General features: G+C 34.5%; 1 protein-coding gene across 5 annotated transcripts in view; it reads right to left on the bottom strand.

Moving 5' to 3' along the window:
* The window catches only part of Atg7 (Autophagy-related 7), a 350,749-nt gene that overhangs the window by 243,217 nt on the left and 92,334 nt on the right, over positions 1-15,198 (bottom strand). For all 5 annotated transcript variants that reach the window (XM_090402077.1, XM_090402076.1, XM_090402073.1 and 2 more), the window contains one exon: positions 2,594-2,671. In XM_090402077.1, coding sequence (XP_090258203.1) covers positions 2,594-2,671 — 78 coding nt within the window. The remainder of the gene's footprint in view (positions 1-2,593; positions 2,672-15,198) is intronic.

Raw genomic sequence — 15,198 nt, 5'->3', positions numbered from 1 at the left:
AAGTTTCAATTGCCAGCCCATCTTCATTCGTTCAGTACCCTGCAGATAACTAGTAATGGAATGTGTCACCTGAGGATTGGACATTAGGTCAGGAGCCCCAGTCAGTTCTCCACATGGCATAAAGGTGACTGGAGCGGTCTCCTCCTAGTTATCTGGCTTTGACTCTTAAGCAACCACTTTTTTTTTTTATATAATTATAGTAGATTAATCATTCATACACTAATGAATAGCATTAACATATAACTATCAGTCTACCAAACTATCTTATTTTTCACCTAAAATTCTACAGAGAATAACTGTTCTTTAGACCAAGATTTTATAAGGCCTTTTCTCAAAATGCGAATTTTGTAACTTGCATACAAGACTATGCAATGTTTCTTCATTCAGCACATAAATCTTTTCTTTTCCTTCCATTCTCACATTGAGCATTATCTTACCTCCAGTAATCTCAGATTAGGAAGTGTAATCACAAATTATCTTTTACCAGTGAAAACAATTTTTCTTAATGCCTTATACATAGAATGTATCAGAAAAATATGGTTCTTCTTCATTTGTGCTTCTTTACAATTCAGACTGTTTTAACTACTTAACTGGTTTCTGAATAATAATTCATTTATCATATCACTTGTGTCCTTAACACGGAAAAAACTTTCCTTTTAGCGTTTCTTTTGAATATTGAAAAATAATGCTTATTGAATATGTCCAATTCTAGTACTGTCCATTTAATACATTATTAATCCATTAGCCATAGGATTCACTTTTGCTTAGAAATTCATTTTCTGAGATAGCTGTTATGTATTCTAGTAGTAAAAAAATTTACATGAGCTTTCAAAACAAATCTACTGGTCTCCATTTTTAATTTTCACCCTTCATATCATAACTAGATAGTGATGCTCTAAGTCTTGGCATGAATCTCATGAATCTCTTGCTGCACATATGCAAATGTTTGGCAAAATAGCAAGGGAGAAGCTAATACCAGTTAGCACACTATTATTACCAAAAAGAGAATGACTTATGACAAACAACTGTGTTATTGTACTTTAACAAATTTCATTAATTAAATAAATACTATTAAAATTATTTCAAATATCAGAAATCTGGTAAGCACAGTTTAATCTAAAATACTTTATTTTTTAAACATAAATATCAATCTCGAATTGAGCATGTGGCAAGTACCAAAAGTATGAAGTTACAAAACTGAAACTAATTATAAGAGTTTAAGGCAAAAAAAAAACAATCACACTAAGATTCATAATTATAACTTATTATTTGTACAGTGTACAGTGTGAAAGGGGATGGAGGTATCTCCATATTGGATTACTGTAGAAAAGAATTTAGTTTTCCAGAACATTTGGCCAATTTTAAATCTAAGAAAGAGAGCAATCCTCCTTGGCTCTAGTTCAATAGCAAACCTTATGCATTTTTTTAATGTGACTCCCACCTATGAAAGTTTGTAACTTATAATACCATGGGTGGGCTATGGATTTTTTTTCACTATTTTTATCAATTTTTATCATTTTTTTTGTATTTTTTATTCACTTTTACCTGGTCCAGAAACCCTGCTTCAGAGACCAAACATGGAGCTTTTTTGAATCACATCAGGCCTCCAATAAGTAGGGGAAATGGTCTCACACTGGGTAATGAAATTCATCTACTACCTAAAGCTAATCATACACATTCATGCTCATAGCAGAAATTCAAATATGCAGCCTACCGAATGGGGAGTAGATATGCTACCCACTCAACCTAACCAGGCTGGATATTGATGTAGTCTAAAAAAATTAAGAGACCATGGCCCCATAAGAAGAAAATGTCATCAATATTTATGTGTGGTTCTCACCCACAAAAGGTTATTATAAACCTATAGTACATTTTGTACCATGGGTGGGTGAAGAATTTTGTTTTTTGCCACTTTTATCAATTTTATATATATTTTTGTAATCTTTCTTATTTATTTTTAGATAGTCCAGAAACCTGGCTCTAGAAACCAAACATGGAACTTTTTCAAGCCACCCACTTCAGGCTTCCAATAAGCAGGAGGTGGTATCACACCAGGCAATGAAATTCATCTCCCACCTAAAGATAATTATAAAACATTCTTCCCCATGGAAGGATTCGAACCCACAACCTCGCTGGTTGGAAAGCGAGCATGCTAAACACTTGGCCAACCAGGCTGGCAATATAGCAGATATTCTTCCAAGGCTTTTTTCTTAGAGGTTTCCCATACAGATGTTAGCTAGAACTGGGAAAAGAGGACTGCCTATGGCTGGTTCTGTTCATTCATATATGGTATCATTATAATTGAAATAATCTGATGTTATACAATGTTTAAGAAAGACTATGCAATTTTTAGAGAAAGTTTGTAACCTTTTTCTTCCTATAATAATAATCTGAACATAAGGTGAAAATAGTCCTGTGAACTTTTTAACTAGATGTTTAACTATATGGATAAACTTTGAAGAATTGATACCAGTAATTGGATAGAGGCAAATTATCTTTATAAATTTTGGGATTCCCAAAATAAACATGCATACACAGAAAATACTGTTTATCAAATTCATAAAGATAATGATCATTTAAAGTAATTACTTACAGCAAAAGCCAAACAAACAAATCGAGACATTAAAGAGGGAGTCAAGATTGCTTCTCCTGATGTAATGGCATTCCATATCTGAAATATTTTAATTTTAGTTCTAGTATGGCAATAAGGAAATGATTCTTGTTGTTACAAATGAGATTTAATGTTTAATTATAATATTTTAAGAATTAAAATACGTTCATTCAGAAGTCAGTTCACTACAAAATTACTTAACCCATTAACAAAATGGATTAAGTAAATAATACTTCTTTTATATAGCATATATCCTAACATGCTAAGAATATTATAAAATAATCTGCATGGCAAGACTTATCACCTGAAAGAAAACTTTTCTTTCTCTCTCTTAATTTAATGGATTAAGCAGCAACCCATTTTTTATTTCTTTTTTTATTCATTTTTTTCTTTAATTTTACATTTGAACTTAAGTTTTCAAAATTCTTATTTCAATTTTTACTCATTTTTTATAAATATATCTAGTTCAATTTGGATTCCTGTAATACTGTGCTACTAACATCATTGACACAATAGATGATGTTCAACATATAAACAGTACTACGATCAGAGGGGTCTTATTTAACTGGGCAACACACAGCCAATAAGAAATTCCATCATGTTATACCACGATTTCTGTTTGTGTCATACAGGTTAAACAGCAATAGCCCTAAAACAGATCCCTGAGACACACCACTGCTTCCCCATACACAACTTGCTGATACCTATCAGATAGCCGGTCTCCAATCCAATGCACTAGTCTAATATCTAACCCCATCTGCTCTAGTTTAATTCAATTGATCATGCAGTAATCTATCAAAATATTTTGCAAAATCCAAGTATACTGTGTATCCATCTCCTTTGTCCAATGAAGCTGTCACCTTATTGGAATAAGTAAACAGATAAGTACTAAAATATAACCTTCCTTTAGTAAATCCATGCTGTTCATCAAAGATAATTGATGAACAGCATGGATGTTTGAGTTCTGTCATCTCCCTTATGGAGCAGCACAATCTTGCCTTTCTTCCAATCCTTTGGAACTTGACCCAATGTAAGATGTCAATTCCCTGCCACATTCCCTCTAAATACGTGGGAATATATCATTATTAACATCAGGCTTGCTCAATTCCCCCATATACCTCTTGCTCACTTCAGTCTCTCTCTACTCATCATTATTCACTGCTCTCAAACTTTCCATTATGTTGCATTCACAAAAGACCTTTATGAACTGCTCATTAAATATCTGAATTATATCCTCTTACAGCAGTTGTTCTTATACCATTTTCTCCAATTAACATCATCTTTCCATAATCTTTTTTTTTTTTTTTTTGCTGGCTACACTACATATCGAAAGAACTCACTAGGATTTTTTTTTTGGCTTTATTAACTAACTGCTGCAGATACTGCACTTTTGCTATCCTTACCAATTGAGCACCACCCTCCTTGCCTTTTCTTTGTAATCCTCATTGAATTGATTATTACTACTCATCTTATGTTGCCTCCATAATGCCTTTTTCCTTTGTATTGCATGCTTAATCTCTTCATTCATCCATTTCACACCTCCCTTATTTCTCCTTCTGACCCTTGGAATACATTTAGACATCACTTCTGCTAGATAGTTCTTGAATATCACCCAAGCAGCAATGACCTCCTTTCCACCCAACACCTGCAAGCTGTCTCCTGAGTTTCTCATAATCATCAGCTTTGTAGTTCCACATATACTCTTTACTCACAGAAGTCCTCGCACTGCTGGCAACCACCCAGGTAATCACTTCATGGTCACTCTCACTAACTTGAGAGTGATTTGACACCTCATTTATGGTTCGGCACAAAAAAACAGTACTGAATAACATATATTGTTGTAGTTATTCAGTACTGTTTTTTTGTGACATACTGTATAATAACATCCTATGATAAGACAATCAAATCTTTGTGTGCCCACTGTTACATACTGCCTAAGGTAATTGTCCCTCAAAAATTCAAGCAACTCATTTTCTTTGCTTCCAATTGCTATCTCAACATCCCAATCTATATTGCCATAATTTCAAGAATTAAAATCTATATTGCCATAATTAAAATCATCTATAATGATCACCCTTTTCTTATTTGCTTGGCTAATTTGATTATACATTTCATGGTCACTACCATCCACATTACCAGGTCTATAGCAATATCTAAGTATTTCATTCTATTTACCTCTATCTTTCACTATACTGCCTCAAAATTATTGCCACTATTTCCCATTGCATCTCTATCTTGTATAGACATAACTCTTTTTCTATCATCAATAGCACTCCACCTCCCTTTTTACCCATTCTATCTTCACAAAATATATCATACCCTTCCATCTCTATTCCTGTCAGGATTTCATCCTCATCCAACCATGCCTCACTTATTCCAACAATTTTTGGGTGAACAAACTCAATGAATGCAACCATTTCATTTGCCTTCTTTCTTATAATTCTAGCATTCATACACAAACATAACAGCTCAGTCCTGGATCTATAACATTAGTGCCCATTGTTGTGTCCCAATTTATGATTTTTATTCTATCTATTTTCCTCTTATCTATGCTCGAGATATCACCAAAATTTTTACTAATACTTAAGTTAATTCTCCCCTTAGTATCCCTAATATTTGTATTTATGCTGCACCTTTTGGGACATTTAGTTTAAGATATTATATAAAAACAAGGAGAAAGAACTAAAATATGTCTGAAAGTGAAACTATGTTGCAGTCGTGACACTTTATCTTGTTTCTTAACACATTAATTTCCCACGTGATTAGGTTCGTAATTTTTCAAGTGGTACATTGGACAGCAATTTCAGACAACTGTTTTATCATTGGACAAAAGGTTTATTAAATTCCTTAACATGGTACAATTCAAATATTAGTTATTACTCAATTCAATGCTATACTAAATATTTACAAACTGACATTAGCTTATCGTAAATAATTAAGCTATGATCCTATAATGGGTATTACGATCATGCCGCCATACACATTCAACACATAAATTCATTTGACACGGACATATAAGATTAATTCACACTATTTAACTATCCAAACTTAAGTAGATTAACTAAACCATTTACTGTACTGACATATAACTATGACATTTAAACTTTCTTATACAATATATTAGACATGCAAAATTCTCAGGACACTTAATTACTCATATAATATTAACATTAGTAAGCTTACTTTCATTATATTCTGTCATATACTAAAGTCCTAGTATTGTTTTCTTGGTCACTTCAACAGTTCAGTATTAGAATAATGATAACTAATACAGACGAATCTTAATTAACACGAGATATATTTTACAGTACCTTTCTTTCTTGAATTTTCCATATGGGCCTCTACCTTTTTCTGATCGAACTATCTTGGTATAATCTCTCCGATAATCTGTTTCTCCTATGTTCCTTTTGGAATTGAACTATGCTTACGCGGTCTTAACCGCTCATAACTTAGGACACACTTTGAATCATCTATGTAATGGCTGTACAACTCGCGACGTGGACATCAATTTCTTTACCTCTTTCCCTTTCTCGTAGTTGACACTGGAGTTGAAACACAAAGAATATGCTTTCTTTTCTTTGACTATATGGCATTCCTCACTTCTTACATAGGAAGTACGGAATCGAAATCCCGCTCACTTTCGTTTCCATGTTGTGACGACGGAGATATAACCCCTATCTTGCCACTCAGGAAAACACCATGAAATCCATACGAAAGAGCTCGCGAAGAACTCTCCTGGAACAGAACCAAAACCAAAAGCCAAAAAGAGTCCCTCAAAAAAAGCCTCATGGGGGGGTTCCTAACCCTTTTATACCCTCTCTCCTAATGGCACCTTCCCTAACTTCTTTTCTCCGGCCCCCCCTCCTTGACTTGACTTTACCGACCAATTAGGGTGGCGTTTTTCTGCCAAACGTCCTTTGATCGGTGAGCCCATAACGAAGTCTCAATCCGGGAATTGATCCTAAGCGATTTTCTGTTGTTTTTCTTGTGCTAGCCTCTAACTTAATCCCCTTTCCAAAATTTCTCTATGAATTCACTTAATATTTAATTCTCTAGCCTCTCACATACCATCTCTTATGACTAATCCTTTTCTGCCTTATTTAGTTAAATTTTCTCTTTTATATCATATTACAACATTAATATATTCTTTCTTTTTGTTAGTTAGTTCAACCAAACACCTTTCTATTTTATTGGATGCAAGGATATTTCTTTTTCTTTTAAATAATTCATCTTTTAGCTTTAATGCAGGGTTTTTAATTTATTTGCTCTTCATGTTACACCATGATAGCTGAGAATTTTACATTCTTAATATATCAGGGTGTAACACCATCATGTCTGCATTCAGATCACACCTCACACATATCCTCCTTCCATCCACCTTAAACATCCATAATTTATTGACATGATCTAGCAATACATATAGCACACCTCACATTTCACGAAATGATTGAAATCAAAATTTAACTCTTGTAAAGACAAAGCTGCCTTTCCTTCAATAGTTACTATACTCAATCTAAGTTTAATGATTTTGTCAACAAACTTAAACAAGTCCACACACACGCACACACACACACACACGCACTGCAAGCACATAGCTTCTACCACAACTCTTACACATAAACACTTATTTACAATTAATTAGTCAAAAAACTTATGTGAACCAGGAATCTTCTTTTCACAAATCTTCCAGGAAAATACCACTTTTTTGTTACTTATATATGGAAAATATGACTTTCATATTTGAACTGATTTAGCTCTCAGTATCTTCATGGGTCTTGCTCCCACTGATAATACCTCAATAAAGATCAAAATTGATATGGATAATAACTCCTCACATAATACATGTCAGTATAAATGTCCAAATATGCATCATGGGATAGTAAGGCAATCTGATGTAGAGTAAACAGCATCTATATATAAGAAGTCTAGTTGGGAAGATACTTCAAGTACAAACTTTATTCATGGGTTAAGGATTAAATCAAGATTATATAATTTCTTGTTAAACATAAATTAAGGATGGCACTTTCGTGTTAATGTTTCAAGAATAAAACTACATAGGAACAGGAATGAAATAGATAATTTACTGAATAAACTAAATAATTACAACATGATGTTTCACCAGTTCACGCTAACATAATCAAAGGCACACTGAATATACACAATCATCAAATTCTGAAAATTTGATGATTGTGTATATTCAGTGTGCCTTTGATTATGCTAGCTTGAACTGCTCCATAGTAAGGGCAATCACATGTATGGAGGGCAACAGTGGCACTCTCTACAGCGATCTTCTTTGATTATTGCTCATGGGTAGAATGGTGCTCAAAATTTATGTAGAATTAAACTATCATTTCTATTACAGTTCACTGGGTGCTATAGGACATGAGCTGCTTCTGGGAACAATCTCTATGATTTAAACTAGGATCTGCATAGTAACTTTACCTTTTTCTATCTGATGAAATGATCTTCATCTAACACATATCGAGCAAGTCCATACTGAATATATTTTTTCATGTTCTTTTCTTATTATGGTAGTTCATTGGTTCATTCTATAATAAATTTAGTTTAATCCTTTATCCCAGTGAGAGCAAACAAAGTTTGTACCTGAAAATATCTTTAGGACTGAATATAGTGTTGTACTATCTTACCTGGGTAAGTAGTACAACACCAGGCAACTTATAGCAAAGGTGGAGCAAGCTACCAACACTCCTATCCCAGTATCTCCCATAATGCAAAACACATCTCCTTGTGGATATGTATACTGTTATGCAATAAGGGATTGGCCACTACCCACACTAGTTTCGACCTTTATTGAGGTCTCTTCAGTGGGAGCCAGGCCCAGAGTTGGAGATACCAGGCAGAAGCAGTAGCAAGGTCATAAAAAATCAAGGTAATAAAAAAAGGTGGCAAACCTTTTGGCAACTCCTATAGGTAAAGATGATCTTGCTACTGCTTCTGCCTGGCTCCCACTGAAGAGACCTCAATAAAGGTCGAAACTAGCCTGGGTAGTGGCCAATCCCTTAACATAACAGTATACATATCCACAAGGAGATGTGTTTTGCATTATGGGAGATAACGGGATAGAAGTGTTGGTAGCTTGCTCCACCTTTGCTATGAGTTGCCTGGTGTTGTACTACTTACCCAGGTAAGATAGTACAACACTATATTCAGTCCTGAAGATATTTTCAGGTGCAAACTTTGTTTGCTCTCACTGGGATAAAGGATTAAACTAAATTTATTATAGTCTAACCTAGTGAAAAATAAACTTTCAACATTGGTTCATCCTGTTTGCTTAAAGCACTGATTTCCCCATTAAAGATACTGTAGGCATCTGAGAAGGAGAAAGGATCCTGGAAGTCCTTAATTTGTCCAAAGATTTGTATATTATCTGATTTTGTGTTGTATCAGCAGCGAGCCCAGTTTATCTGTTTATCTTTAGTGTAGGGAAGAGATATGGTGTATTTATTGTCTAGTTGGGCAGGGGGGGGGGGAGAGAGTTCTTTATAAGAAGTTTGGCAAGGGTCAAGGGTGTTTTTGTTGTAACCGCTCTGTTCAAAAAAAAAAAGTGTAAATAGAGCCTGTTGTTCCAGATGTAGTACAGGTACTGAAGGCTAGAGTTTTGAAAATACCAAGTTTCTGGGCAGGGTAGTAATGTCAAATGGCTTGTAAGTAATTGCCTGTATATGGCTTCCAATACAGCTAGATTCCTTAACCAACTTACTTTTCTTAAACACTGCTGCAAAAGCAGTCGAATTCCTACATGCATGAAGATTAAATAAAACTTTTGCTCCCTTCAAGCACTCAGAATCTATATAAATGCCAGCATTTCTCTACTAAATGAACAAATACAAAATGCCTGCAGTATTCTTAACATTCTTAAGATCTTATGACCTTCACCTTAAGCTTTCAAAGCGACTCAGACCAGATATTTGGGAATTCGTACAGAAGCTCTCAGCCAAAAAATGAACCAAAAATATTTAATGAAAATAAAAGAAGTTTAATCAGGAAGTTTAATGCTCTTGCAACAAAGAAAAATCTCAAGAAACTTCTAGCAGACAAGGTGATCTACAACTTGTCAGCTTACACTTTTTTTTTTTGGACAATGAAACCAAAATTTTAAGTAAAGGCTTTAGTTTTGTAATCACTCCAGAAAAAATTCCATGCAAACTTATCATGGCAAACATCAAAATTTCCATCAAAAGTTACTGCACAATGAAGCTGTTGTTATTAAGCTGGAATTTTTTAAGCCTCAATCTTGCTTAAAAAAAAATCAATATATCCAAAGTGCCTTGAGAAAACTAAAATGAACAAAAACAAAGTTATAGTAAAAGCAGACAAAGGAAATGCCACAGTGATCCTTAATATAGATGACTACAACAACAAAATATAAGAATTATAATCAGACATGTCAACATACATTCCAAAAATGAAGGGCCCTACAACATTGATAAAAAATAAAACCATAAGTCTGTTACACAATATTACAAGCTGGTCAATGGAAACTTTTTACCTGCATGCACCAAGACTATATAGGCTACCTAAGGTGCACACACCTGGAGCCACTAATGCCTGATTATTGATGCCAAAACTTGTCCCACCTATAAATCTCCAAACATTGGTCTTCCAAAATTAACAAGGATAACAGCAAAACAACACCTTACATAACCAAAACTCACACACTTTAAAACCACTATACAGAACCTTCAACTGGAGGAAAAGATTTTCTTAACGAGCTTTGTTGTGTTGTTCCTTTTCACTAATATTCCAGTGGACAACACACTTGAGCTCCTTTTCAAAATATCCACCCCACCAATGTTTGCACTCTTTAAAAACTGCCTTAAATCAGGGTATTTGACATAGAATAAGCAGCTCTTTACACAAACTGAAGGTGTAGCAATGACCTGTCAGGTGTCTTCTCCCTCCAGGAGATTGACTACCATGTGTCTCCGCCATGTCCTATTCTGCACCTCTTTGCTGCATTCCTCATATGAGAAATAGGTCTAGTCTTCTATATTTTTTATCCACTCCAGTCTTTGTCTTCCTATCTTTCTCTTTCCCTCAACAGTTCCTTCAAGAAGTGTCTCAGAATATGTCCAAAATAGCTGACTTTCTCTTTTTAATTTCTTACATCAGGTTCCTGTTTACGCCTAACCATCTCTTCATTTGTCTTTTCATGATATCCTCATAATTCTTCGCAGCATCCATATTTCAAAGGCCTCCAGTTTTTTCACACTCAGATTGGAGAGTGTCCATGTCTCTACTCCATATAATAATGTTGACCATATGTAGCATTTAGAGATTCTTAGTCTTGTTTTCAGATTTAATTCTCTAGATGTTAGTAGATTTTTCATACTGTTGAAATTTGACCTTGCAATTTCAATCCTTTTTCTAATTTCATCTTCTGTCCTGCCATCCTCTGTGATCAAGTGTCTGAGGTATATGCATGTTTGCACCTGTTCTAATTTATTTCCTTTTATATTGATGGATATTTTTGGTATTTCCTTTTCTCTTGAAATTATCATGATTTTTGTCCTCTTAAAGTTGAAACTGAGGCCATACTTTCACTGTACTTGAGGGTTTCATCTATAAGAGTTTTGAGGTCATATTTGTTTTCAGCTAGAAGAACCGTGTCATCTGCATATCTTAGGTTATTAATATTTCTGCTCCCTACAGTGATTCCTTTGAGGTTACTAATTTTATTAAATATTTCTTCTGTATACAGGTTAAAGAGAATTGGAGAAAAGACACAGCCTTGTCTCACACCTTTCTGAGCTAGGAATTCTTCTGAGGCCTCTCTAGTAGGCAATGTACTCCCCACTATTACCCTCTCCCCTAATTCTAACTATACATGAAATCCTTTGAAACATTGCCACGTAATTCAGCTCCCCCCCCACACACACTCAAGTCCAAGATATGGCTGAGGCATGCAGACATCTTTGCATTTGGCCCACAGGCTGTTTTCAACTTTTTATAATTCCTCAACAATATCTACCCAATCCCCCCTCCACACCCCCAGAATTACCTTCATTAGTTCCAAACATGATCAGTCTACTGGAGGCATACATTTTACATCACTAGTATGCCCAGAAATTTGGGATTTTCAAAACTTTAGCCTCCAGAGTAGAGTGAATTTCATTCTCAAGACCTGCATTACATCTGGCACAACAGCTCTACTAACTTTTTGAACAGAATGGGTACAACAAAAAAAAAACCTCACCAAATTCCTTAAAAAGAACACCCCCCCTCCAAAAAAAAAAGACTATAAATACACCATATCCCTTCACTACATTAAAGATATTCTATTATTATAGTCTATTATAGACCCAGTACAACAGATACACTAGGCTCACTCCATACAATACAAAATCAGAAGAGTATACAAACCTTTGGACTCCAATTTCCTTAGAAAAATTAAGGACTGCCAGGACTTGGGCAACTCATGGCAAAGCTGAACTGAGTTCTCATCACTTTCCTTAGTATCCGATAATGCAAAGCACATCTCCTTGCAGACGTATAATGCTATGCATTATGGGAAGGGTCACTACCCAGACCTGTTTTGACCTTTATTGAGGTTTCTTTAGTGGGAGCCAGACCCAGAGGTGGTACCAAGGTCAAAGCAATGCAGAAGTCATATTTCCATATGCCAGTTGCCAAAAGGTGTCACACCTTATTATTAAATTACTCCAGATTAGAGAAAGATGTTGGAAGATTTTTTTCACTTGGTTACACTATAAATTATATATTTAGTTTAATCCTTTATCCAAGTGTGAGCAAACAAAATTTGTGCCTGAAGTATCTTCAGGACTGGGACAACTCATGGCAATGGACTGAGTTCTCATCACTTTCCTTAGTATTGTTGGATTTTAAATGAAGAGAAATGAAAATTGTTAATACTTCTTTCAGAATCCAACATAATCCTTCATGTCAAAGGCAAGACTTGTAAATATTATTTACTGTTTGTCTCTTGCTTATAGTGTGTTATTCATATAATTGCCTTGAATTTTGTTTATTATTATTTAATAATATAATCTTAAGTGATGTAATAGTAATAAAAAGGCTCTATAAAAATATTATTCTTTTAATTTACTTTATTATATAATAATATTATAAGAAGCTGTGCATGTATGTTATAGAATTTGTGTTTATTATGATTGAATGTGATTTATATGAACTATGGATTATTTCTTTATTTGTATTTCTGAAAGAGAATGCATATATGTAAGTTTAATGTACCCTATGTGAACTATTATAATGTATTTTTTTTTATTTATCATTACTGAAAGAGAAAGTAATTTTATGTAATTCTTCTGAATTGGATTTGATTGGCTGTTGTCAAGAAAACAGAGCTAATTTTAGATAGCGCGTGCGTGGAGCATGAGCTATGATATTCGAAGGGAGAAGAAGGTGATATAAGCCGAACTGGCTAGAACCAGATTTTGGCGGGAAGAATGAACATATTCAATTGGAGAACGAAGGTAAACAGAGAAGAAAGCTTATGGAGAGCAAGGAGTGAAGTAAGGGGTGGCAGTAATGGGGATTTGGAAATGCTGTAAATAGATTATGAAGGGACTGGAAGTTAATAGGCAATTCGGAATATTTCTACAGAATTCTAAAATTATGACAAATTCCAGTTGTTTTGAAGAAGAACAGTGCAAGGCTGAATTTAATGCATAGTAATAAATAAGGAATAAGTAGATTACCTAATACAAGTACATAATGACTTATGAAGCTCTATGTTTAACATTTCAGTTATTATAGTGAAGATTTCTTTTGAATAGTGTTGCTTCAGAGTGATAGTTAACTACAGTTTTAAGTGTGCCTATAGTGAATCCAATGTGTAAAAGATGTAACCCGGTAAGGGCAGTCCTTTTTTTTATATTTCAGCGTGAAGACATAAGAGTTAGCTCCGCCTGATATATCTTAACATTAACTGTGGTGTTCTACTAAAAATAGCCGAATATGGAGCTTTAAGGTGTTTCCCCCTTGAAGTGATAACTGCCTCATAATTAAATTAAGTGTTAGTTGACTAAGAGAGAATTGGAGAATTCTACTTTAAGAATAATTACTCTGAGATTCTGTAACATTGAACTGTGTGGACCATCTTCAATTATTCGGATGAATATAGTATTGACAGCTGAATGTGCGATGCCTAATGTTTTATGTTTGTTATGAGTATTTGGACTAAGCTGATTTGCATTATCTTGTTTTTAAAGTTTTACTTAAATGCACATGTTCTATAACCCTGTATTAAATGTTTATTTTATCAGATTCAATTTGTTGTTTGCCTGATTTTTTTTCATTGCACCGCTCATAAAGTTTATTGGACCTTGCGGAAGCCTTAAATATTCATTTTAAACTCGGCCTGTAGAAAAGTGAGATTGCTAAAGTTAGTTGACGATTGATTCCACTATATTATATAGACTAATCTGAATATAGGGTGGCATAGGATAATATAAATTTCTCTATATTTGGATTAGTAATCAACCAACAATTAATTAAGATAATAAAAAACAGATAATTTAAATAAGAACTACGTTCTAACAAGATGGCAGATTCAGAGCCAGAATGTATACGGTACAACAGTATCACCTCTGGGTCTGGACTGAAGAGACCTCAATAAAGGTTGAAAACCAGTCTGGGTAGTGACTCTTCCCATGAAGCATAGCATTATACATGTCTGCAAGGAGATGTGATATGCATTATGGGATACTAAGGAAAGTGATGAGAACTCAGTCCACCTTTGCTATGAGTTGCCCCAGTCCTGAAGACTTCAGGTGCAAACTTTGTTTGCACACACCTGGATAAAGGATTAAACTAAATATATAATTTATAGTCTAACCAAGGGGGAAAAAAACTTCCAACATCTTTCACTAATCCAAAATAATTTAATAATAAGGTGTGACACCTTTTGACAACTGGCATATGAAAATATGACTTCTGCATCGCTTTGACCTTGGTATCAACTCTGGGTCCGGCGCCCATGAAGAGACCTCAATAAAGGTCGAAACTGGTCTGGGTAGTGACCCTTCCCATAATGCATAGCATTACACATGTCTGCAAGGAGATGTGCTTTGCATTATCGGATACTAAGGAAAGTGATGAGAACTCAGTCCACCTTTGCCATGAGTTGCCAGTCCTGAAGATACTTCAGGCACAAACTTTGTTTGCTCACACTTGGATAAAGGATTAAACTAAATATATAATTTATGGTTATACTATAAATTAAAGATGCCAAGAAATTATATTCTTGGTTTAATCTTTTATCCAAGTGTAAGCAAACAAAGTTTGCACCTGAAGTAATTTCAGGACTCAGCAACTCGTATAGAGGCTAATGACTTTACATCACTTGTCTTAGTATCCCATAATTCAAAGATCCTTACCAAGCTTAATGCAAAATCCTTACAGACATGTAAAAAAAATGGATAAAAGCTTGCTTCCAAGCTGTAGGAATGATGTTAGATGAGTATCATTGCATTATGGGAAGGGTCGCTACCCAGACCGGTATCAACCTTTATTGAGGTGAAAAGGAAAATGGTTGCCCAGTCCTGAAATTACTTTCATCACTTTGCCTTGTATGAGTTTCCCAG

The sequence above is a fragment of the Typopeltis vanoorti genome, chromosome 12 (assembly GCF_054136105.1).
Source record: "Typopeltis vanoorti isolate ZY-2024b chromosome 12, IOZ_Tvanoo_1.0, whole genome shotgun sequence".
NCBI lineage: Eukaryota > Metazoa > Arthropoda > Arachnida > Uropygi > Thelyphonidae > Typopeltis > Typopeltis vanoorti.
This window is presented reverse-complemented; position numbering and strand designations above follow the sequence as displayed.